The sequence below is a fragment of the Acomys minous genome (genome assembly GCF_964271855.1).
Source record: "Acomys minous genome assembly, chromosome: 16".
NCBI classification, from domain to species: domain Eukaryota; kingdom Metazoa; phylum Chordata; class Mammalia; order Rodentia; family Muridae; genus Acomys; species Acomys minous.
This window is the reverse complement of record NC_140498.1, coordinates 71,223,755-71,249,097: the sequence shown is the minus strand read 5'-3', so window position 1 is coordinate 71,249,097 and position 25,343 is coordinate 71,223,755. Positions and strand designations below refer to the sequence as shown.

The 25,343-nt window shown below is 46.9% G+C and overlaps 1 protein-coding gene across 3 annotated transcripts; it reads right to left on the bottom strand.

Annotated features, from left to right (window-relative positions):
- Positions 1 to 1,196: 1,196 nt before the first annotated feature.
- ZKSCAN1 (zinc finger with KRAB and SCAN domains 1) lies at positions 1,197 to 23,483 on the bottom strand. Of its 3 annotated transcripts, XR_014775288.1 has the most exons (7): positions 23,363 to 23,483; positions 14,567 to 15,079; positions 14,049 to 14,199; positions 11,428 to 11,519; positions 11,061 to 11,187; positions 5,384 to 7,943; positions 1,197 to 3,245 (listed from the first exon to the last, which is right to left on the bottom strand). XR_014775288.1 is itself a non-coding variant. In XM_084761090.1 (6 exons), the coding sequence occupies exons 2-6, from the start codon at positions 14,990 to 14,992 to the stop codon at positions 7,051 to 7,053; spliced, it is 1,689 nt and encodes a 562-aa protein (XP_084617216.1). In that variant the 5' UTR covers positions 14,993 to 15,079; positions 23,363 to 23,483; the 3' UTR covers positions 1,197 to 7,050. The 3 variants fall into 3 exon arrangements, 2 of the variants coding, with proteins under 2 accessions (XP_084617216.1, XP_084617217.1); XM_084761090.1 differs by having other exon boundaries at positions 1,197 to 7,943; XM_084761091.1 differs by lacking the exons at positions 11,061 to 11,187; positions 11,428 to 11,519 and having other exon boundaries at positions 1,197 to 7,943.
- Between the last annotated feature and the right edge of the window lie 1,860 nt (positions 23,484 to 25,343).

Sequence of the window (25,343 nt, the reverse complement as noted above, 5' to 3'; positions counted from 1 at the left end):
TTCCAGGTGTGTGAACACTGGTGCTGAGAGGCTTGCTCAGGGAAGCATGGCTGCCCGCCTTACACCTTGCCCTACGCTTGTCTTCGCCTGGTTTGTTCATTTCTCTCCTATGGTGCTAGCTAGTTTTATGTCAGCTTGACACAGACTAGAGTCATCTGAGAGGGAACCTCAACTGAGAAAAAAAGTTCCCGCATGAGATCTGCCATAGGCAAGGCTGTAGGGCATCTTCATAATTCATGATTGATGGGTAAGGGCCCAGATCATTGTAGGTGGGTCCACTCCTGGGCTGGAGGACCTGGGTTTCATAAGAAAGCAGGCTGAGCAAGCCAGTAAGCAACGTTCTATCACGGCCTCTTCATCAGCTTCTGCCTCCCAAGTTCCTGCCTTGGCTTTCCTCAAATGGACTTTCAGGATATGTGTGCCCACCATGCGGGGTCCTCTGAAGAGCAGCCAACACTCTTGAGTCACCTCTCTGGTCACTATCCTATCCTTTAAATAAGTCAGTAAGTGAAGCGTTCTCGTGAGTGCTGTGAACCACTCTAACAAAGAGGTAAAGGCTGTGAAAATCATGGATTAACAGCTAGCCAGAAATGAAGGTACCAACTGGAGATGCCTGCCTTGCATCTGAAGTGAGGAGAGTTTTGTGAGACTGAAGAAAAACAAAACACACACACACACAAAATCACCAGAATTGCCTGCTAGAAATGACAATTTATTATCTTACCAAGACCCGGAAGGCAACAGAATACTGGCTACGTGTCTCCAGTTTTTTTTCTCTAACTTTGCGACATCAGCCCTCACTGGTCTCCTCAAGTGGACCACTGGCTATCTTTAAGTGCACACTGTCTTCTTCCCCGTCTCCCTCCGGGATCTCACATAGACAGGCTGGCCAAAGATGACCTTGAATTCCTCATGTTCTTCCCTCTACTGTCCCAGTGCTCAGATTATAGGTGTGTGCCACATGCTTGGTTTGGGTAGTACTGGAACTCCCCCAGTTCAGGCAAGCACTATATCAACATTTCCACCCTTTCATTTCTTTTGAAACTTTAACTCTCAACTAATGCTTCAACTTATTTCGAAAGAGCTCTCTAGCCTTCAGGAAAAGAGACAAATCCAAAAGACCCGTTTTTCTCCTAAACCCCCCGTGTTGAGTAAAAGGAGCCTTTACAGAAATATAAATGAGGATTTAAAACCAATTCCATTTAAAAATGATTTATTGAACATGTACTAAGCATCTGGACTCTTCAGAGGCTGGTCAAAGACCCAGTTTTTAACAGCGATGACGTTAACCCAGCTGGCATACAAAGTTTCTTCTTTGGGTCTAGTTTATTCTAATATACGCTGGGACTGGATGAAACAGGATGATTTATCTAGTCTATGAACAAAGACAGTGCCTGAGTTAATAACTCTATATAAATTTAGGCTTATCATGTTGACCTGCTTGTAATAATCTTTAACTGAAAGTTTATAAAAATACACAAAATAATTGTTTTTGCTTGCATAACCACCCTAACCCTTAACACTCATATTTTTAGGACAAGATTTTCCTGTTTGATCAGCAGTAAGAACCCCAGCTACCGGCAGAGGCATTTCTTTTGGGCAGGGGCAGTGCTGGAGACTGCATGCAGGGACTTGCATATTGCTAGGCTCTACTCCTGAACCACATCATAGCCAGCCCATTGTTGGGGGTACTCTAGCAAATGCTCTATTGCTTAGGCCCACCCTGAACCCCTCACTAGGGAGTTCTTGGCAAGTGCTACACCACGTCCTGGGGCCTCTCTATTCACGGGGAAGTCTATGTCAATGCTCTTTACGGAGCCACCCCCCTCGCCCCTCACTGAGGGATCTACGTGTCACACTCCCAGTCCAGCTAGGACAGACTCGGAACTTTTAAGCTGTTACCGATTCAGATGGAGAGAAGTTCACCCCCTCCCCTCAGGTCAAGCCTCTCCGCTGACTTGTCTAGCCTCAGCACTTTAACAGATCATGAGGCTACTAGAACTTTCTTGGCCATTCTCTTGTAGCACATCTTATCTTGTCTGGAGACTACAGGTTATCTGTGACTCAGCGACTGGTTGTCCTTTTAAGGAACAAAAGAACTTGGCCCCAGTCTTAAACTGGAATGAAATCCAAGTTTTGGTCCAGACTCTCCCAGTCTTTCACAAACCTCGTTCTCTCTTCAAGCACCCGAGTGTTTGTGAACGAAAACCATTTTAAAGAGCAGTTAATTTCGTTAACAATCACGTATAATGTGAAGTTGAGTTAGTTTTTGGAAGGGGGCAGGTCACAACCTCCAAGATTAAAACAAAAACAAACAAATAAAAACCCAACTCTTAAAATCACAGCAGACCCCCTTGGGACCTCCGTTTAGAGCGTGCTAACCTTCACTCTCTCCACTCTGCTGTTCAGAATATTAAGAGAGAAACATGGGACTGGGGGGCATCAGAACCACACAATAGGAAACTAAGTTCTCATAGCAGGACATTAGCATTATGGGATGTCCAAAGGATTTCCCAGACTTGTCTGACCTGCACTATTGGAGATGGCTTACCTTACCTATAACTTCAAGTTTGTTTTACAAAGTTTTAAAAAGCAAAACAGGTTTTTTTTCAGACATACCGGTAATTAAAAAAAAATCTGAATAGCAAAATATGTGTTTTAAAATGTACAGTAGTGTTCCCATACTAAGAGCAAAGCCTAGATCTATGTCAGGAAAACTTTTCCAAAGATGCTCATTGCCTCCAGGTGGCTGAAATAAAAATCTACCCTGATTTGTATGACGCGGTCTACTTACACCTTAAGTCTGCCTCTCTGGTTCCCTATTTCATACAGTTCAGACCTTCACTTCCCTAATGGGAACTGCCAGCACATTTCTATTTCTTTGGAGACAGGCTGGCTGTGAACTTGTGCTGTCCCAGCCTCCGGAGTGCTGGGACCACAGGCCAGCAGTGTGCCTGGCTCCCTTGCAGAGACACAGATGCCCAGTTTTAGTTCCAGTAGGACCTCATGCAGCCCAGGCTGCTCTCACGCTTGCTATGGCGCAGAGGATGGCCGCAGTCTCCTGCTCCTCTTGCCTCTACCTCCCAGAGCGCTGGACCTCCAGGCGCGTGCGTGCCACCACACCCTTATGAAGCAGTGCTGCAGGGTAGAGCCACGTTCCTGGTCCTTCTGAGAGTTGCTCATTGTGGGACACAAAATGGCTCTTCTGGCAAGCTTGTTGTTTTGAGTGTTTCAGCATTGTCACTCTAAATGACAAAATTAATCAACAAATATTCACAGCCATGTATCTTCAAACACTGTCTCCTAAGCACAGATATACCAGAGGACAGGAGCGAGTATAGGACCGTGAAGTTAAGCAAAAACAAACCTTGCAATGTGTCTCAAACGCTGAGGTAGACCCCTCCCCTCCCTACAAGACCTAGAAAGTAGCCCTTCCTGTGGACCGAACCCCCACTTGTTTAAGCACAGAGGATTTATGGGTGGGAAAACAGAACTATGGTACTGTGGGTCGCAGAATCTGGGTAGACTGGCTGTTGTGCAATACTTCCTATCCTCTGCTGACTGTATGTTTCCCCCAAGTATATGAACAACGGAGAACTCTCTGCCCGCTGACAAGCCAGAGCCCGCCCATTCCCTTTGATTGACAGGGACCAGGCAGCTTGAAGGGGCGGTTACAGAAGTCCCTCCATTTTAGTGTTCTATTGCCCTCTTTTCACACACTTTCCTCTTGCCTTAAAGCACCACCCTGAGAGGTTTTCTCCCCACCCCTGGTTCTGTGAACTGCGTGTATAGCCACATCGGTTTCTTAGTTACTCCAAAATGCCACTTTTCTTCCTGGTGATGAGTTCTGTCCGGCAGTGGACCGCATTACAAGGAATATAAAGAATGAGAGCAGGGGAGAGGTATAAAGCACACCGACATCATGGCCTTACAAATATATCGAGGTACTCAACGTTAGCAGTTTTTGTAAGAAGTTGTATGCTTTTACAGCTTCTTTAACATTTCCCCACACTTGTTTTCTCCTGTGGCTCCTCTGGAGTTAAAACCGAGTTCTCCTGGCAGTTTCTGGAACTTACTGTGTGACTGGGACAGACCAAGGGAAATTCTTGCCCAAAGCAATGAGCACTATGAAGTTGGCCACACATACATTAAGAGTTTATTTACAGTGCAGACTTTGCCAATCATCACACTCGAGACTAGGTCTCACTGTGGAATCAACTTTCTGATGCATGTAAGGCATGGCCACATGTATGTCTCCCTACACACACTTAGCCGTCTCCCGTTTATACCTTCAATAGTAAGTGCTTTACATATCAAGTGTCTCATACATCTATGCTTAGCCTTGCTTGTCAGGCTGAAGTACCAAGTCCACAACGTGAAGAATCTGACTTCTGTCATAAGGTTAAAATACACTTAAAAAGTCTTCAAAAGAGTTCCATCACGTCAACTAGCATGCTAATGGTTAACTAGTAAGTGTTAACTAGTTAAACTGTTAACTAGCCTGAGACGTCAGCATTTTTGACCCTAATGCAGTGACACTATGCTCAGCATCTAAGGAGTTTTGATAACCACCTATTGCCTCCTTCCTAAGTAAAACACATCTTCGAATGGCTCCCCCAGGACTGCACCTGTGGAGGATCTGAAGCCACCCCAGTGACTATCCAACAGTAAGACATCCCAACAAAATGGGAATCAAATGAGGGACAGGGCGCGCAGGTCTGTCTCAACTTCATTTAAAAACAGAGTAAGCATGTAGTTGTTTAAGTGCCTTTGTATAAGCAGCCAAAAGGAGAATGAGCACAGTCCTCTCTTGGGTCGAAGCCAGTGTCTGCATGGGCTCGTGGGGTCCTGTGCTTTATTCCAGTTGCGCTGGGGCAAGCCAGAGCTCTCACAACTCCTCCACCACTATGACTCGCTCCTCTAGGAAGAACCTTAAAGCATCTCTCTACCTGCACTTCACTCCTGAAAGTGAGCCAGGGTGATCTCCACAGGAGCTGTCACTTTTCAGCTGGGTTGGCTACAAATACCCACACGGCACTGCGCACACAGATCAGACGCTGCCAGGGACACGAGGCTGGTCTAAGAACATCAGAGAGGGACCAGAAAATGATTGTTTGTAGGATTCTGGTTTGACCTGGAGCGGGGGCCACACAGGCGCCAATGTGATGAGAGCTGCTACTGAGTCTTGTAGACTTTGCTGCTGGTCAGTGAACAACTGGTGCAAGATGGTCTGGGTAGTTTGAGGGGAACCTTAAGCAGTATGTGGGGTGCTCACACCAACAGTCTTCAAGTCTGTCTTCAGCTTATGTGTCTAGGGTTCTGCGGGGCTGTCCACACTACCTGAATGCCTTTAGAACAGAGCCGCCTATTCAAGCCCCCATACCTGTGCAGTCCATGATGCTTGGGTTTTCCGTATGTGTTGTCTCCATCAAGAGCTCCTGGGACCCAGCTGCAGAGACGACAGGAAAGGCTAAACTCCCCTAGCTCCACTTCAGTCTTTCATAAGAAGCAGAAAACACACTGCGTGCTTTTAAATACAGTGACACAACCAACCCCACCACAGTGTGGTGGTGAGCTTCTCAGAGCAGTTACTGTCCGCTTACGATGACAGATGCTTCTGCAGGTTTCTGGTCATATGTAGAAAAAAATGCTCCCTTCACTTTCCCTTTCTTTGAGAATTAAAAACAAAACAAAAAACAAAACCAAAAAAACCCCAAAACCAAAACCAAAAACAAAAAAACAATGAAACCAAACAAATGAACAACAAAAGCCCAGCACAACTTTTGAACAGCATTAGCTAAGTTTTGAACAACTCAGCAAGTGTTCAAAACATCATGGTTCAGCAGCTGACCGAGAAGAACTCTGGCCAAGAATAAGAGCTCTGCTGTGGAATGATGTCACACACACAGACACTACAGTTAGTGTTCAGTTTCCTTCTGGAAGTGGGTGACAAGAGTCACTTCTGCCTGTCTGTGCTATTTATTTACTGGTCCGTGTTCGCAGAGTCTCTGCAGATAGCCAGACAAGCTTCTGTGTATGTTTAGGACAAAAATAGCACTGACCCTGGGATGAGTGACTGAGTGGCCTATAGCTCTGAAGGTAGCACAGTTCGGGGACTCAGAGCGACTCACAAGCTCTATCACAGAGATGACAGTGCTGCTACAAGTCTGTCTTAAGGAGTGCTTGTGCTGTGCTGTCAGGAACGGAACCATATTTCTTGACAACAGAAGCATTAGTTTTTTGGGGAGGGGTGGTGGTGGTTGATACAGGTTTCCATACACTGAATGATTAAAAGACAGTACACAATCAAGTGCTAACTTGTGGAGAGTGCATTGAGGAGTGCTAGAGTGCGTTAGGGACGATGGAGAGAGAGCAGCATCTCAACTCGTGGCCACTTCAGTAGGACTCATCTCACTGACGAGGGCAGGCCCGTGCACATTTGTTACGGTCCTTGGGACTAGACACTGGCGCATACACCCCTCTTTCAGAAAGAGATAGACATCTTTGGTTTGATTCTGATCAGCACAGTTCCAGATTTCTATAGCTTTGGCAGGCTACCAGTGATCAGATATACAACTTTCTGGATATATAACTCGCTTGAGCAGCGTATCCCAATGTAGTTTTTGCATTGACTGTCTGTCTGTATTGAGAAAGAAAGGTTGTCCGAGTAGAGCGTGTTTGCAGTAGGTGGCCTTGTGACTTCAGTTTAATAGCCACAGAGCTCATCTTGACTCATCAACTACATGCTGTGGTGCTGGGAAGCAAACCGAGTGCTGGAGAGCTTGACATTTTGCTGTGTGTGCTTTTATCTTGAGTGGAGATATCCTGAAGACCATCCAGACCAGCTTCCCTTTGTGAGGACTTTAAGAATTACATGCCTACAGGCCACTGGAAGGCAGAAAACTGTCGATGTAACTCTTAAGGATCCTTACATGTGACGTCTCAAACAATTTGATGGTGTTACTACTTTTCCCCTGGTGGGCACCTATGTACGTCTGACATAATTCTGGAAACAAAAAGGGGGAAATGGCTTGATGGCATACTCCTGCTTTACACACAACTTTTCAGGAATGCTCCAAAGGCATCCAGAGAGGCCGGGCTGTATTCTGAGGCTCGCTCTCTGGCATGGATTCGATGGTGCAGTGTGAGGGTCGAGCTCCGGGTGAAGGCTTTGCCACACTTAGTGCACTTGTAGGGCTTTTCTCGGGTGTGAATTCTGCGATGCAAAATAAGGTATGAGTTTCGGTTGAAAGCTTTTCCACACTCGCTACATTCATAGGGCTTCTCCCCTGTGTGGATTCTCTGGTGCTTTGTGAGGTCTGAGCTCTGGCTGAAGGCCTTGCCACACTCGTTACATTCGTAGGGTTTCTCTCCAGAGTGGATGCGCTGGTGCAGGATGAGATTGGAGCTGTGGCTGAAGGCCTTGCCGCACTCGCTACATTCATGGGGCTTCTCTCCGGTGTGGATGCGCTGGTGTAGGACAAGGTTGGAATTGAGGCTGAAGGCTTTCCCACACTCGTTACACTCATAGGGCTTCTCGCCAGTGTGGATGATTTTATGGCGGATGAGGCTGGAGCTTCTTGTGAAGCATTTCCCACACTCATCGCATCTGTGAGTCTTTGCTCCCGAGGGCGCCTCTTCCGGGGTGTTATTAAAGTTTGCGCTCAGGCTGAAGCTTCTCCCCAAACCTTTGCCCTTCTCCCTCGGGCCCCTCTCTCCCGCGCTGGGCTTTTTCTCCTTGGCTGTAGGTGGCGCGGGCTCTTTCTTTTCTTTGCCAGTTTTCTCTTCAGGGTTTCTCTGTTGCCTTTCGACTACTCTGCCCTGCTGTTCACGTTTCTCTGCAAATTCTTTCTGGAACCTTCCTCCTGTCTCCCCATGTGAGGTGGAATCTTCTTTGACTTCAGCCTTTGAGGTCAACTCATTCCCATTCCTGTTTTCAGAACCTGAAATGAAAAACAGGAAATACGAATAGCACGGTTTTCTTCTGAATAGTCACATTATTTTCTACGCTTCTATGCACCTGGGAAAATGACTTCATAGTAGTAAAGATAAAAGTAGAAAAATTTAGTGACAATGAGAAGAAGAGCTGGGATAAGGGTGGCAAAATAATGACAGTATTGGTGAGGAGTGCACAGAAGGCCAGGCCTAGTGGTGCACACCCAGCATTCAACAGGCTGAGGCAGGGGCATCTCCAGTGACAGAACAGATTGGGCTACAAAACAAGATCTCTCTCACAGGGTAACAAAGCAAAGCAAAGCAAAGCAAACAAAAAACCAAGAGTATAAAGAATGTGAATACACAGACAAGGTGGGAAGTGAGCAGAGAGAGTTAAGGAAAGGCTAAGGAATCGAGAAGCTTCAGGGGCTGTTCTATTATATGGTCACCTGATAACTAATTTGAAAGGAAACATATTTAGCAAGTCATAGCTGGGTGTAGTGGCATGAGCCCCTAATCACAATGGAGGCAGAGGCAGGCACATCTCTGGGAGTTCAAGGCCAGTCTGTTCTACATGGATTCCAGGACAGCCCAGAGATACACAGAGACCTCTTCAAGGGAAAGGGCACAGTGCAGGCTACTCCTAGCTCCAGAGAGAGAGAGAGAGAGAGAGAGAGAGAGAGAGAGAGAGAGAGAGAGAGAGAGAGAGAGAGGCAGGCAGAGTTCTGTGAGTTGAAAGGTAGCCAGGGATATACAATGAGACCTTGTCACAAAATAAAATACAACAATAAGAAATAAGTCAAATTGCATTTCCAACAAATATTTGTTAAGTTTTACAAAAAGAGAACAGGCAAGACATTCAAAGGAACCAATTAGTGGTGTTAGCAGAAGAAAGGAAAAGCAGATACTCCCCAGCTCTGTCATATTTTACCAACAAGGAGCCCGGAACCTGGTAGACTGTGGGGCTCCTTGACACAGAGAGCAGTTTTCCTCCACCAGGAAGAACAGCACAGAGCTATTCATGTAACAGAGAAGGGATGAGGGGCTGTCTGGGGATTCGTTACCAAAATAGCTAAAGTCTTCACCAACTGACAGATGAGACTTATGGGAAAGAAACAATTCCTGAGACTGTTATCAGAAGTACCAGAAAACAAAAAATTTAAAAAAGTGATTTATTTATTCTTATTTTTAACATGCATTGGCGTTTTGCTGGCATGCACATCTGTGTGACTGTGTCGGATCTCCTGGAACTGAAGTTATAGACAGTTGTGAGCTGCCTTATTGGTGCTGGGAATTAAACCCAGGTTCTCTGAAAGAACAGTCAGTGCTCTTAACCACTGGGCGATCTTTCTTGCCCCCAGAAATAGAGTTAATCAACCAGCATATTAAAATACTGAAGTTTAATTTTAATTATCTACTACAATGTCCCATATATCATTATTTAAAAGAAAACAAACAAATAAACAAACCCAACAAGCCAACATAAAAGAGTTGTGTGTGTGTACGGGTGTTTTGTCTGCATGTGTGTCTGTGTACCATGCCGGGGCCGGCAGGTCAGAAGAGGGCACTGGGTCTCCCAGATCTGGAGCCACAGATGGTTGTGAGCCACTGTGTGGTGCTGGGAATTGGGCATGGGTCTTCTGGAAGAGTAGCCAGCATCTTTTACTGTTGAGCCATCTCTCCTGCCCTAAACAATTTTTCAAATCATGAATTTACTTAGTATTTAATGTGTGTGACCATGATGCATGTGTAGAGGTCAGAATACAACCAGTGAGAATCAGTTCCCTGCCTTCAGTATGTGGGTCCTGGGGACTAAACACTGGTTGCCAGGCTTGGCAGCAAGTGTCCTTTACTACTGCACTGTCTCGCTGGCCTTGCACGTTGCTTTAAGTGAAGACTCCAAGGGCGTCTTCACCATCCCACACACTCAGTGGGCTCCTGAAGGCTATGACTAGAGGAGCAGTAATAGCTCATCTTTGACTTATTGATGAGATTGTCATAATCACTAAAGCAATTGCAGAGAAGAGAAAGCTGGCCCATGTCTTCAGAACTCCAAACAAAGGTCCTATAGCAGCTGGACAGTAAGCAAGTGTGTTCCTTTTGTTTGTTTTTCTTCAAAGGTCATATAGCAGTGATAGCTTAGAAGCAAAAACCAGTTCCTTTTTGGTTTTGGTTTTGCCCTTTAAGAGACAGGGTTTCTCTGTTTAGCCTTGGCTGTCCTAGACTCACTGTGTAGACCAGGCTGGCCTCGAACTCACAGCAATCCGCCTGCCTCTGCCTCCCGAGTGCTGGGACTAACGGCGTGCACCACCATGCTCGGCTCAAAAACCAGTTCTTAATTTCTGCTCATATGAAGTACCTAAAAACCATCCTCCCCTCAAAACCAATGTGCAAACCAAGCCCCAGCTTCCTCGGTGACGCCCTTTCTGCATGCCCACTCTGCGCATCCTCCCGCCGCCCACCCACAGTTCTTGCTATGAAATTTCCTACTACCACACACATCTCTGGGCTGCTTGCTGGCACTGTGTCCTAGGACTCAGTATCTAGCAGAGACTCAGGCAACAGTTTTGTCGGCTGGATAGGACATTTTATCTAGCTGGTGCCCTTTGAATTATTTCACTCTTCTTATCACTCAGTTCTTCCACTGGGGTTGGACCTGGGAACCTGATCCTAAGGGAGGGCCAAGCACAAGGCCATAGAATTCCAATGTGCATATTGAGCAGTTTCTAACAGGACAGAAAAAGACATTTATCCAAGGAAGATGGATGTCTTGGTAGGTTTAGGACATGGTAAAAAAAAAAAAACAACCAGCTGGAATTGGACTGGTGGTTGGTTTGCCTGGCTACCTGTCCTAGGAAGCTTTTCCCTGACAGAGGCAAGGCAAAGTTTCTGAAGAACATACTAGAGCAGAAAGAATCCTCCCAGGGAACTGAGTGGTTGGGGGAGCTGAGAGAGACTCAGGGCAGAAGAGTTCATTTCTGATTTCAAAGAGCAGGAACCACCTAGAGGCACCACACCTGCCGGGAGTCCCATGCCTCTGGAACTCATAGACACAAAGGCTTCACTTACTGACCAGCACAGAAGCAAAGCCACCTTAGCAGACAAGGGTTCTGCATCAGTCTTACCCTGGGAAAACACAGTCCCCAACTTCTCCTGCCTGCTGTCCCTACTGAGATTCCTCCGAGCCAGGTTCTGACATCCCCATTCCTCCAGGATGAGGGACACGGCCATGTCCTCGATCTTCACCATTGCCTGAAAGCATAGGAGATCCCCAGCTCAGCTCCCTGCAACATTACGGACATCCCTACTGGCCAACCCTGAGGTTGAGGTCAGAGCTGCCGGCAGGCCTGTGGACTGCAGGGGCACGGGGGAAGGGCACTAACCCTGAGGGGAGTGGGGCTTTTCTGTGGGCAGCAAGAGCAAGGGGCCTGGGTAAAGCTCAGGAGAGGGGCAGACATGGGTCTCAGGAGGGAAGGGGGGCCCATGGCTCACCTGGGAATCTGCGGTCAATAGTGCAGATGCCATCGCCTGGTCTCTGGGATTCCCCTCGTGATGAGGGGCAGGAACGTGGGTGGCAGGGAAAGCTGAGGAGGAGAAAGGGGCTGTGAGTAAAGTGGCTCTACTCTGAGCCTCCCTCAGTGAAGAGCCCCAGCATTTTCTTCCTACAATAGCAGATTCGCTGTTTGATGGTTAGTGACTAAAAAGATAGCTCCATAGGAAGATAGCAGACAGGAAGCAAGCCTTTGGCTTCCACAAGACCTCTACTCTTATGGAGCTCATAAATGGGTCCTTAAAATCACCAGGTCCAAACTTTCTTTTTTAAAAGAGTTTTTTGCTTATTTATTATGTATACAGTATTTTGCCTGCATGTATGCTTGTATGCCGGAAGAGGCCACCAGATCTCATTATAGATGGTGGTGAGCCACCATGTGGTTGCTGGGAAACGAACTTGGGACCTTTGGAAAAGCAGCCAGTGCTCCTAACCTCTGAGCCATCTCTCCAGCCCCCAGCTGGTCCAAACTTTAAAGTGAGAAAATGAGGCCCCGAAGAGGGTGATGACTGTGCAGTGTCACTCAGTTTAGAACGGTAGGTCCAGCCTGAACCCCAGGTGCCTACTCTCAGCCTTAGGGTCAGTAGCTCAAGTCTGGCTCTTATTTTCTTCTAGTGCAGGAACTGCACCAGGGTATGAGACTTCTCCTTGGCTACCCTTGTGACCAGCACTCTACAGAGCACTGAGAACGACAGGAGGAGAAGGGCCCTTCATATTCTAAGTGCGCTTCTGCCATTTGACCCCTCCTTCCTCCCTCTTAGCTGTTTGATAAAACACACATTGTTCAAATGTGAGGAGACAGGCAAATGTAGACAGGTGGGGGTCAGCACATACAATAAAAGGCAGCCATAAGCCTGCATATGACTACCAACTGTATGTAAAGAGTAACAAGAATAAAAAAAAATTAAACTATAAAATTCAAATTTCTCGTTTTCCTTTCCTTGGCCAAGCGCCATTAGATTTGGAAATGTTACTGGCGGACAGAGGACGGTACCGAGCTGCTAAGGATCACAGAAACAGACCCCTCAACCACTACACCTTGTAGCTGTCACCATCCGTGAGGCAAAATACAGACTAGAACAGGACCCTAATTAGGCCTTCTCAGAGTTAGGAAAGAAGATAGAACAAGACAGGGAGCAAAGTGAGAACAAATCCACGTCTCCATCCCCTCAAGAACAGCTGGTAAATAACAAGCGCTGGCAGTCTCTAAAGCCATGCCCCAGCTCCCTGAAGCAACAACCTGCTGCTTAGCCCGAGTGTCCTCTCCAGCTGACTCTGAATGACCCCGCTGTAACTTCTGCTTGTGGAAGGGAACCGACACAGGTGGAGCTAACCATACAGAGCTGAACATGCCTGCCGCTGTCTTCCAGGATGCCCGAGAGAGAGGGCGCGACTAAGAGCCGAACATGCCTGCCGCTGTCTTCCAGGATGCCCGAGAGAGAGGGCGCGACTAAGAGCCGAACATGCCTGCCGCTGTCTTCCAGGATGCCCGAGAGAGAGGGCGCTACTTTAAGCTCTACCCTCTAATAATCCTCCTCTAAATGATCTCACAAGTAAAGACCCCAGTGAAGGAACATACTTTAACTTCTGTAACAAACTTAAAAAGACAACAGACTGTGTGTGTGTGTCTGTCTCTGTGTGTGCACATGTGAGTGCTCCAGGCGTCCTTGGATGCCAGAAAAAGCCATCAGATCCCCTGAAGTGCCGAGGCAGGAGGACTGTAAATTTGAAGCCAGCCTTGTGCTACATAGCACGACCCTGCCTCAAAACAAACCACCGAGGTTGGAAGTAATGTGCCATTTGTTCTGATGCCCTCCACTCAGAACTCTGCTGGACGTCCGGAATGCACGTTGTTCAACACGTGATGTAATGTTCAGCGAGTACAAGGTGCATAACTCACTTACCTCCTCAGTAAACACTCAGCCTAAGATTTCTCTGTGAGCTATGCTATAGTAATACGCATACCAGCTCTGCAGCGACTTAATGTGCCAGGGCCAGTTGGTACCTACAGGGAACCTTCCCCTTCTCTGAGAAGGCGAGGGGAGAAAGTGGGGAGGGATGTGTGTGTGTGGGGTGGGGTGGGGGTGGGGACTGGGAAGAAAGGAGGAGGGCTGCAATCAGGATGTAAAGTGAATAAATAAATTTAAAAAAAAAAAGGCATATAACCAAACAAGCATGCTCCATTATGGATTAGCTGGTCACAAAGAAAGAAGCCCATCCATTTTGGATCCCTTACTTCCCCACCTTCTCTTAGACAGGAAGGGGCAAGGTCTCATTCAAGGATGACCTTGAAATTCTGAACCCCCCGTCACCACGACCTGAATGCTACAAGTGTGCACCAGGCCTGCCTTTTTGTTTTGCTTTTGAGTCAGGGTCTCACTATGTGGCCACGGCTGACCTGGAACTCTGAGACTTACCTGCTTCTGCCTCCAGAATGCTGGGATTAAAGCAGTGCTGGGGATGGAACCTGGTGCCTCATAGCGACGGGCAAGCACTCTCTACCAACCAAGCCACACCTCTAACCTGAACATTCCCCCCCCTCCACATGAACCCACCTTCTTACCTCGGGATGGCAAGAGGCGAGGCTTCCTAGATGAATGCTTGAAGCGAGACCGGGTAGCTTCGTGATGGTCAAAGCTTGAGGACTCCTGAACTGGATCCAGAGGCACCACGCCCCTGGCAAGCATCTCAGGCCCATGAACTTGACCCGGGACCTGAGGGGGGAAATGGTTTCTGGGTAAAACTTGTGATTGGCCTTGAACTCCTAATCCTCTTGCTCTAGCATCTCAAAAGATAGGATTATAGGCACAAAGTGCTATGCCTGGTGCAGTGAATTGCTTTTAAAAATAGGAATTAGAAATATTAAAGAAAAGCCTCTAAGTATGCCAGTGGATGCTGAAGGGAGGGACTAGCCTCCCCGCTCCCACACGCCTATGGCCAACCACTAAACCCAAAGCCGCACAAATGCCATGCACATGTTCCAGAACTGAACTGTGCTATCCAGCCCCCGGAACTCTTTGAAAGAGCCCAGGAGGCTGTTCCTAAGTCTATGCCTGTCTTACACACAACACCTCGCTTTACCTGCTGCCCCGACAGATCAAGCTCCAAGTCTTCCAGAAGCGTCACGGCCTCCTCCCCGCTGTCGGGCCGGTACTCCTGCAGCCACACCTGCAGCTCTTTGGGCAAAATGGACAGGAACTGCTCCAGCACCAACAGCTCCAGGATCTGCTCCTTCGTGTTGACTTCTGGTCGAAGCCACTGATGGCAAAGTTCTTTTAGTCGATTCAGAGCTTCTCGGGGCCCAAAAGTGTTCTGGTAACAGAACCGCCTGAACCGCTGGCGGCACACCTCGGGGTCGGGTGGCGGCGTCTCCTGCAGGCTGGAGTCCTGCCCCCACATGTGGTCTTCCTCATCTTCTTCCTCTACCTTCACGATGACTATGCCATCCTTCTCCTGCGCAGCGTGCGGGGACAGGCCCGTGGCTTCCCTTGACTCAGCAGTCATCATGCAGGCTGAGGGAGCTGCTGGGGTCCAGCGGGCTCAGGCTGCCCTTTCCGTCCCGGCGATGATCTTCTATCGGTTCCTGCACTACTCCTGAGGTAAAACACAAGACAAAACAAACAAACAAAAAAACCTCATTATAAAAAAGTGACCTGTGAGCAGAGAAAATGGGTGCTTGGGCTCAAAGGCCTGCCGGTCTAGCGTTCTCAGTGAGCTTCTGACTAGTGGAAGACACTGCCTCAAAAAACTGAGGTGGACAGCACCTGAGACCCCTTTGAAAGTTAAAGAGAAGTGAGGGTGGGCTGGGGGGGGGCGGCAGAAGGGGAGGGGAAGGGAAAGGGAGGGAAAGGAGCGTGCTTGTAGGAGTAAGCAGGCAGAGAAGCCTCTAACCCGAGAACTTGAGAGGCAGAGGCAAGAGAATCAGGAATTCAACCTTAGCACAGCCCTAGGCTTGCCTTGGCAGTAGGAAGCTATCTTAAAAACCAACACCGAGGGCTGAGCATGGGGCCGCACGCCTTTAATTTCAACATTCAGGAGGCAGAGGCAGGTGGATCTCTGAGTTCAAGGCCACCCTGGTCTACAGAGCAAGTTCCAGGACAGCCAGGGCTACAGAGTGAACCCCTGACTTGGTAAATTAAGTCACAAAGAGGTCACTTGCTTTAAATGGTGAGGTGTCTTGTTGGGTACCTTACATCCCAAGGGAACCTCGCCTCTCAACTTGCTTGTTCAGTATTGGATCCTGGGATGTCACCTTGCTCACTTGTGCAATATTATGCAAAAATAATGGATTCTTCTGTCTGCCTTCACCTAGTCTTGTCTTCAGAAGAGAGATTGGCAACTTTAAAGACATAAGGAGACTGTAATCAGAGGACTCATGGTGAAAAAACAAAGAAAAAAGTGAAGGGCACGGCTAAAGCTCTGCTGACAGCAAGGTCTCACCCATGCAAAAGGAAAAGCCCCAACGTTGATCTACCCCAAATCAAAAAGCATCAGTGGCTGCGGATATATCTTAGTACCAGGGGCTTGTCCAGTGTGATCGAGGGAGGGCTGAATCCATGGTACCACAAGAGAAAACAAAGTCTGAAAATAATTATACAAGCAGAAGTATGAAGTATTTCTATTGTTATGAAATTCTAACTGCCAAAAAAAAAAAACAACCCCAACTATCAATAACTTTGGAAATCATCTAAATATGTGCATGCTTCTTGAAAAAAATTATTCTTATGTATGAGTGCCTTTATGAGGTTATGCGCAGGTGCCTGAGAGGCCAGAGAGAGCACCTGGTCCACATGTGGGTGTTGGGAACTGAACCTGGGTCCTTTATAAGAGGGTAAGCACTTAAATTTGGAGCCATCTCTGTACAGCATCAACGTGTCCATCTCTAAGAACTTGGAGCTACGGGGCCGGAGAGATGTCTCTGTAGTTAAGAGCACTTGCTGTGCCGTCATGAGGATTGGGGCTTAAATTCTAGCACCAACATCACAAGATGAGTCGTACATACCCGGCGTACACATGAGCAATAGCACACACAAGCAAATAAACCTTTAAAAGACAAACTTGGAACTATTTTCTATTTTCTAACTCATTAAAAAAATCTTCCAAATGAAGGAATTCAATGGAAATGTGTCTTTTATTCATTTATTTTTAACACACACACCCCACACGTGTGCCACAGTGCTTGTGTGGAGGGCACAGGATTACTGTATCATGTGTGTCCTGGGGAGTGCTCAGGTTGTCAGGCGTGGCGGCAAGAATGTTTACCTGCCGAGCCACCTCCCCCGCTTTGAACTGAAGTCTGTAGTAATAACAAGCCCCAACTTTCTGGTTTGTCTGCAAGAACTAGTTAAGATTTTTTTTGGAACCCTTAAATGTTCCACGACACTTTAAATCTTCCATGGCTGGTCTGGTGAGATGGTTCTATGGTTAAAGCTCAAATTGCCAAGCCTGAGGCTATAAGTTCCTTCCCAGGTACTATCGTGGTGGAAAGAAAAAACCTGGAAAGAGACAGCCGGCCTTCATCTCCCAAGTACACCCTCCCGCCCCCTCTGGCAATAAATGTAAAATAAAAAAAGGAATCTTCCATTTGTTAGGGGCACTATGATTGCACTTGCCTCCTCGGTCCCTACCACCATGTTTGCTATAACACACTATCAGAAGTATTCAATAAATACTAGTGGAATTAATTTTTTTTTTTTTAAATCAAGGAAGCCGGGTGATGGTGGCGCACACCTTTAATCCCAGCACTCTGGAGGCAGAGGGAGGTGGATCACTGTGAGTTCGAGGCCAGCCTGGTCTACAAAGGGAGTCCAGGACAGCCAAGGCTATACAGAGAAACCCTGTCTTGAAAAACAAAACAAAACAAAACAACAACAAAAAAAGAGAAAAAGAAAAAAGAAAATCAAGGAAAATGAAAACAGACTTGTGGCAGTTTGAATTTTGGCAACATACTAGCATGCAGAGTGATTCGGAGTTGCTGAGAGGCTGCCACTCTCCCATCTGAACCTACTGGTCTTTGGAAGTATTTTTACTTACACAGCCACCAAAACCAAGTATCCTGGGGCCCAGGATCGCCCAGTGGGCAAAGGGCATCAGGACATTAGGTCTGATGATGGTGGAAAGAACAGATTCCTGCAAGCTATTCTCTGACCTCGGCCTCCACATACTCACCTGCTTGCACATGAATAAAGAAATTGATGGAATTCAGAAACTGAAAAGCCTAACAAAGCAAACCCCATTAGAAACAGACCATCTAACTATTTTACATGAGTTAAATCAAGAGCTTTTTAAGTTAAATTAATTTTTGTGTTATACAAGGCCAGGGGAACCAAACCCAGGGTAGGAAAGAGCTCTACTGCTGAGCTAGATCCCTAGCTCAAGCCAATACTTTTAAATTAGGAAAGCGTTTATAATTATAGGGCTCTCACTTAAAAATACTGATTAGACTTGGTAGACATGGGGGCCATGTACATGTACTAACACAAAAAGTAGTATATTTCAGTGTAATATACAAAACATTGAGACCATAACAGGAATGCAAAGTTTCATAAGTGACTAGGTTTAAACAGTTTTATCTGTGTACTCATACATGCACCTGCCACTGTAAGCTACGGGAAGTCGGAGGGCAGCTTCTGAGACTCTGCTACCACGTGGGAATGGAGGGTTGACCTCGGTCCCCTGGGCTGGCTAGAGGGTTGAACTCAGACCCCCTGCCCCAACTGGCTGGAGGGTTGAACTCGGGGGGCTCCCCAGGGCTGGGTGGCAAGCACCTTTACTTGCTGAGCCACAGCACTAGCTCTCAGCAGCAGTTTTGATCATCTTCCCCATATGCTGCTTTGTTTTCACTTGTTTCAGGTCAGTGATGATTTCTTTCCATCCCGATACACGGGACACACAAAGGTCAGTGTAGCATTGTTTAAGGACGGTTCTGGTTGCCCCCAAATACCATCAACGAATCTCTGACACACACCACTGGAGGGTTTCCACCTTCAGGACACATCCAGCCCTGAATCCTTCCTGTTATTTTTAGTTATATGAAGCCAAGCATGGGGGCCATGACCAGCGGGCATCACTCTTGCTGTGAACAACTCCCACTCCACTTATTAACTCTGCCAGTCAATGTTTTACTCACCCTTCAAGACGTTCATGCCTCCTGATTAGTCTAGTTTAAACAAGAGTGGGGGCTGAACTCTTCACCTGGGGGAGCTGTCCCTGCTTTGTCAGTTCTCCTACCGCTCCCCTTTTGAACAGAGAGGAGCCCAGGGAGATACCCCACTAATATCATCTCACCTGCCCAGGCTTAAATTGACACCTTACCTGCCTGACTTCTCCCTCCTCACATGGTTCTCCAAGAACCAGAGTGAACTGGGTTTTTTGTTTGTTTGTCTTTTGGTTTTTCGAGACAGGGTTTCTCTGTGCTAGCCTTGGCTGTCCTGGACTCTCTTTGTAGACCAGGCTGGCCTTGAACTCACAGTGATCCACCTGCCTCTGCCTCTGCCTCTGCCTCTGGAGTGCTGGGATTAAAAGTGTGCACCACCCCTGGCTTGTGAATTGTTTATTTTTTATTTTTTATTTTTATTTTTATTTTTAGACAGGGTTGTATTACGTAGCTCTAGCTGGCCTCCCACTCACTATGGGGCTGAGGATGACCTTTAACTTCTGATCCTCCTGCCTCCACCTCCTGCGCACGGGGATTACAGGTGTGAGCCATCGTGCCTGGTTGATGCAGGGCTGGGGCTGGAACCCAGGGCTTCATGCATGCTAGGCAAGCGCTCTACCCACTGAGCTACAGCCGCAGCTCCCCGAGTGAAGCAGCCCTTTGTTGGTATTTATTGTCCAATCCAAGCTCAAGGCTGGCCTCTTTGGTTCTCCACCTCTGTTCTCTCCCTACCGGCCCACAATTTACTTGCTACCTTCCTCTGCTTATTTCTCCTAAAACGTTACAGCCTCAGTCAGTGGGCTCCATTTTGTTCCCACTTTCCCGTCAAGCTTCATTTCCCATCACCCTCCTGGACTCCGCAGGGTGAGTCTAAACCCTGCACCCCAGTCATGCTCTGCCCAGCTCTACCTTTTCAAATCCCACTGTACCTGGCAAACATAAGCTGAAGTGCCACTTGCCCATCACTGAGTCACAAGGACATTATAAAAGGAGTGAGAGTCGCAGCCAACGTTTGCGGGTGCCAAATTACACCCTGAGCCCTTCACTAGACCACATACCAATAGTCTTAAGAGGTAGCTATGATTATTATTTTGGTCTGTAATATTAAGCTGCAGTTTACAGACATTAAATGACTTATCTAAGCTCTCAGAGCAAGTAAACGCTAGGCTAGGACCCAAAACTAAACCGTCACATCTCAGGACAAGTTCTTTTTTCTTTTTTTTTTTTACTTTGTTTTCCTTTTTCCAGCATAAGTACGGGATGCCTGTGCATGGAGGCCAGAGGCTGACACTGGCTGTCTTCCTCAATTGCTCTCCACTTTACTGAGGCAGGCTCTCTCTCTCTCTTGACCCCAGAGCTTGCTGACTCAGCTAGGCTAGCCGGCCAGCTTGCTCGGGGGATCCTGTCCCCATTTTCTCAAGGCTGGCATTAGAGGCATGTGGCCCTCACTTAGGTTTTCACATGGCTGCGAGGCATCTAAGCGCAGGCCCTCAGGCTTGTACAACAAACACTTTACCAACTGGGCCATCTCCGCAGGCCCACGTATTATTATCGTAATTACTTTTGCAGTACTGGGGATCAAATATGGGTTAATGCTCGACTTTTAAGCTAAAACCCCCACACAAGAGTCCTTTTAAGAAAAATGCATGACAGAAGGATCAAAAGTTCAAGATCTGTTTGGATTTCAAAGTGAGTTCAAAGCCAGCCTGGACAACTAATTGAGACCCTGTCTCACATGAAAACACGAGCCACGTGTGGCTGCACTTGGGAAAGAGGCAGGAAAATGAGGCGCTCACTGCCATCCTAGGCTAGACAGGACGTCCAAAAAGCCTAAACAAAACAAAACAAACACCACCAACAAAACACCCCAAACATCAACAAAAAATACAAAATACAAAAAGGGCCAGGGATGCATTTAGTGGCAGGATGCTTGATCTGAGGCCCTGGGTTAGGTCAAACAATGCCTGACTGAACTTACCATGTTACTACTTTCCTCCCGAGTTCAATGTTTCTTCAAATTAAACAAATTAACTTATGAAACTCAGAAAAAAGTTTCTGACGTGCAGTAGGCACTGGGGAATTTTACTTTTTAAAATGAACTTGAGTGTCATAGCTGTGTGGCAGTGCGTTTGCCCAGCATACATAAGGCCCTAGGTTTAACCTCAGTACATACAACAAGACAGAAAACACGAACAACCCAAATGTGGTACAGCATGCCTGCATTCCCTGCATGTCAGAGGTGGAGGCAGGGGATCTAAAGTGCAGGCCAGCCTTGGCTACATGGTGAACCAGGGGCTACACAGAGGCTGCTTGAGAACTGGTCAGAGAAGAAAACAAACAAACAAACAAACAAACAAACAAAAGTTAAAAAGTAAACCCAAGAGATGAAATTGTACATTACAATTTTCAGCCTGCTTAAAAGATTAGCCGTGGAAGAAATCCTGCAACAGCAAAGGCAGCCTGGGCTGGAACAAATGAATTATGCCCCCCACAAATAAGTCACACATCCCCGAGTGCTCGCCAGTATGCTTATTAGCAATGGGGACAGGGACAGAGGAGCAGAGGCAGAGAACCACTTTTGGGCCTCCTCTGAGATGAAACGCATTCTGACGTATCACCGCCTTTACAGAAGACGTTTGCCATGCAACCAGACCCCACCAAGAAAAACCAAAATAACTTTCAAACAAGACAAGACTCAGGGCTCCAAGCTTGGTTTATTTCAAAGGCTGTTTTCTCAAGGTTCAGTATTTCTTCTTTGGCACAGTCTTACAAGTTTAAATAAATGATCCTCTACCCCTCCCCCCCTTCAACATCGAAAATAAAATGCTTTATAGTATGTAAAAGATAGCTAATGGCCAAGAATGGCGACAAGTGCCTGTAATCCTAGCACTCTGGAGGCAGTGGCTGGAATTCCAAGGTCAGCAAGGACTAGAGAGACCCCCCTCCCTTTTTAAAAAAGGATACCTAAAGAATATTAACACCACTGCAGAATGAAAAGCTAAGATTTAAGATTTAGGTCACTGGCCTGGTTGTATTTAAATATACTATGAGCCACTTGAAATTTTTCCAAAAGCAGAGACTAAGTAGAGAATCAACAAAACATAACAGTACTGAGTTGCAGGCATTGCTGTAATTTAAGAAAGATGAAAATGAGGCCAGCCTGGTCTACAAAGGGAGTCCAGGACAGCCAAGGCTAACACAGAGAGACCCTGTCCCAAAGAGAAAAACAAACAAACGAACAAAAAGAAGGAAAGGAAGGCGAAACTGAGTAAAATAATGAGTAAGAGTCTTGTGTAGTAATTCAAAGAGAACACAAACCTGAACAAAACATCTGGATAGCCGGGCGTGGTGGCGCACGCCTGTAATCCCAGCACTTGGGAGGCAGAGGCAGGTGGATCGCTGTGAGTTCGAGGCCAGCCTTGTCTACAAAGTGAGTCCAGGACAGCCAAGGCTACACAGAGAAACCCTGTCTCGAAAAACAAAAAACAAAAAACAAACAAACAAACAAACAAAAAAACCAAAAAAAAAAATCTGGATAAATCTTCACCAGAGATCCCTTGTAAGACAGCTATTTTCCCACATTTGGCCGGCTTTTCACTTGTTGATGTGGTTACAATGAATTCTTCACAATTCACCAAGAATTTATTGACTGCCTCCAATCCGCCCAGCACTGCCCTGCACAATAAATGCTTTCTTTGGTCCCAGGCCATAGAACAGCCACTCTCTAAGTCAAAGTAAGTAAGTAAGTGTGCGTGTGCGTGCGCGTGTGTGAGTGGGGGGGTGCACCCACGCGTGCAAGGAAAAGAGGGGAAGGAAGGGGGAGTGTCAAGCTAAAGGAGCTTCCCCCCTTTCTTCTTCTTCTTCTTCTTCTTCTTCTTCTTCTTCTTCTTCTTCTTCTTTTTTAGTTACAATAACTAACTCCACTCATTTCAAATTTGGAAAAGCCTTTTTTGAGCAAAGGCAGTTGGTAAAACTGACAGTTGGCAAATGTCTCACTCAAGGTCATTAAGCCGATCAGCCTCCTACTGGCCCAGTGTGATTTCCCACAGATACCCTTCACGTCTCACACACTCCAATCAAGCAACGTGAACTAAAAAAAAACTTCATCACTAATCTTCAAGACAGCACCTTAAAAAAAAAAAAAAAAAAAAAAAAAAAAAAAGCTTGACCCGGCAAGAGGTTTTTGAAGCATTCCGTCCGTAAAGCTGACAGCCGGCTGCTAAATCTCTACTAGATCTTTAACCCCTGTCAAGCTGCTAGCGCGTTCGCTCAGTGTCGGGAGGTGGTGAGAGAGAAAAGCAGGTGATCTGGAAACGTCTGCGGAATCTCAAAGCATGTGCAGAGAGCTCAAGGTCTTCCGCATCTTTCGCCCTAGGATCCTCAAGGACCGAGGACCGGGGTGGGACAGGGAAGTGATGGACAGTAATAAAACGAAAACTACACAAGACACTTTGCTCTGCAATCACAGCAAATGGCGACGGAGGGAGAAGAAGAAGAAGAAGAAGAAGAAGCCAGACACAGGGATCAAGTCCACTCGTGATCTCCTCCTCAGAAACGTCACACGAGGATGATGACACGAAAAGGTTTCCCCCCACTGACCCCAGGGATGCAAGCAAGCACAGCCCCGGACCCAGCAGGGTTCCTTTCCAAGCCCCCCGGGTGGTCACACGGCCCACCCTCGCGGCCCGCCCGTCCTCGCGAGAGTCCGCCATGAGACTCACCGTGAGTCTCCGGAGCGACCTGGGGACGCGGGGCGACCAAGCACGGCTCAACCCAGCCGAAGGGCACTGCACACCGACCTAGGCCCTCCCAACGCCTCGCCACAGACACAATGAGTCACAAAGACCGGAAGTAGGTCAGCTCCTCACCTTCCGGGACCGCGCTGAGCTTCCGGGTTCTCTCTAGGAACTCGGGAGGACTTTGCATCTCAGTTTCCGAAACTCGTTCTCTGCGTCTCCCCTACCCCTACCCCTCACCCCAAGGCCCTTCAGTTCCAGAGGTGACAGATAGAGGTGACGTGATCCTGTTCAGGGCGTTCAGTTTTTCCTGATGCAGTGTCTTCAGCTCTATATTTGTTACTTTCTCCCCGTCTTTTCCATCTGGGGCAGTAATTACAGTTATTATGAAGCAATAATAATAATAATAGTAATTGTATGTCTGTGACAGAAGAGCCGAAGCAAGGGTGTAGACAGAGGAAGATCAAAGCGAAGCCAGGGGTGGCTGGTATCACGAATCAGCTCTGGTGAGGCGTGCCAACTGAGAGCATGGTGTTTTCAAATATTTTGGCCCGTGGGCAAAAGGCTATCTATAGATAGACAAGCTACTTACACTGGTTCTGAGCTTTGCTGTTAACAGCAGTTTACAAGGATTTTTTTCCCCCCAGAGAAATCACAGACACTTTTACCTTCAAGGTGTTTTCTGAAACAACGGTTACCGCCTTCATCTCTTTGCCTTGTGGCAATACAAAAAAATAAGGCTCCACCTAATGTAGGGCTCTGTATTCCAAAACAAGTCAGCAAGAGAGTGACAGTACCCAGGAGTTTGACAGCTACTGCTACTGCTTGGGAGAGGTAACTTTATTTTTAAAAATACATCAAGAGTAAAAAAAAAAAAAAAAAAAAAAGCAATTGTAATATTGCTAATGGGAAATTTCACCCAATAGGAAGCCAGCCATTTACCCGGAGAAGTAGGAGAAACCCTTATTCACACCCAGACAAGCTTTGAAGAGTCCATTCCCCTCGACAGTTTCTTACAGCTTTTTGTAGGCTAGGCAGCAGGCTTGTCATCCTTGTCTCTGTGACAATCTGAGGGCGGCCTCAGAGTCCCTTACTAATTAGAAGGGCTGTAGCTGGGCATGCCTACAGGAATAGATGGGTATGTGGGTAGGTAATAACGTGTAAGCACTTGACAGGTAGCGATGACGTGTATAGGCATTTGAAAACAACAACACATTTTGGCTGGCCAAAGAGTTTTTCTCTTAGCAAACAGAACTGGTGTCTGTAGAGTGACCTTTGTCTGCTGTGACAAACTTCCTTTCAGGTGGTTTCTGGCAAATGTTTGTTTTTCCCAGGCAAGAAGTAGGGGCTATTTACCCCTCCCCCCAAACAAATAGAACTTCTAAATAAAACTCTAGCTCTCTTATAGCTTTTAGGCTATTTTTTCTTTCTTTCTTTCTTTCTTTCTTTCTTTCTTTCTTTCTTTCTTTCTTTCTTTCTTTCTTTCTAGACAAGGGTTGTCTGTGTAGCCCTGTCTGTTAAGGACTCACTCTGTAGACCAGGCTGGCCTCAAACTCACAGAGATCCACCTGCCTCTGCCTCCAGGGTGCTGGGATTAAAGGGATAAGATTTTCATTGAGCCACCGTAGCATACTGTTGGGTGCGTATTTGTAATCACTTCTTATCAGTGTCATTAAAGGAAATAGCAAAATGGAGAAAAATAATGACCTGAAATCCTTCCAAGTTAATACAACTGCAATGAACTGAAAAATCACTTTACATTTATTTTATGTGCATCAGTGTTTTGCTGGTATGCACATACGCGTGCGTACCATGAGCATCCCTGGTACCCATGGGGATCAGAAGAAGGAATCTAGATCCCCTCGAACAGGAGTTACAGGTGGTTGTGAGCCACCATATGGAACCAAGCCCAGGTCCTCTGTACAAGTGCTGGTTTAACCATGGAACCTTCTCTCCAGCCCAGTAC

Excerpts from the sequence above, each read along its gene's own strand:
- ZKSCAN1 (XM_084761090.1), bottom strand. The coding sequence starts at position 14,992 with ATGATGACTGCTGAGTCAAGGGAAGCCACGGGCCTGTCCCCGCACGCT. Across the intron at positions 14,200-14,566 it reads TTGATCTGTCGGGGCAGCAG|GTCCCGGGTCAAGTTCATGG; the intron begins GTAAAGCGAGGT and ends TTCCCCCCTCAG. Across the intron at positions 7,944-11,060 it reads GGGGACTGTGTTTTCCCAGG|GTTCTGAAAACAGGAATGGG; the intron begins GTAAGACTGATG and ends TTTTCATTTCAG.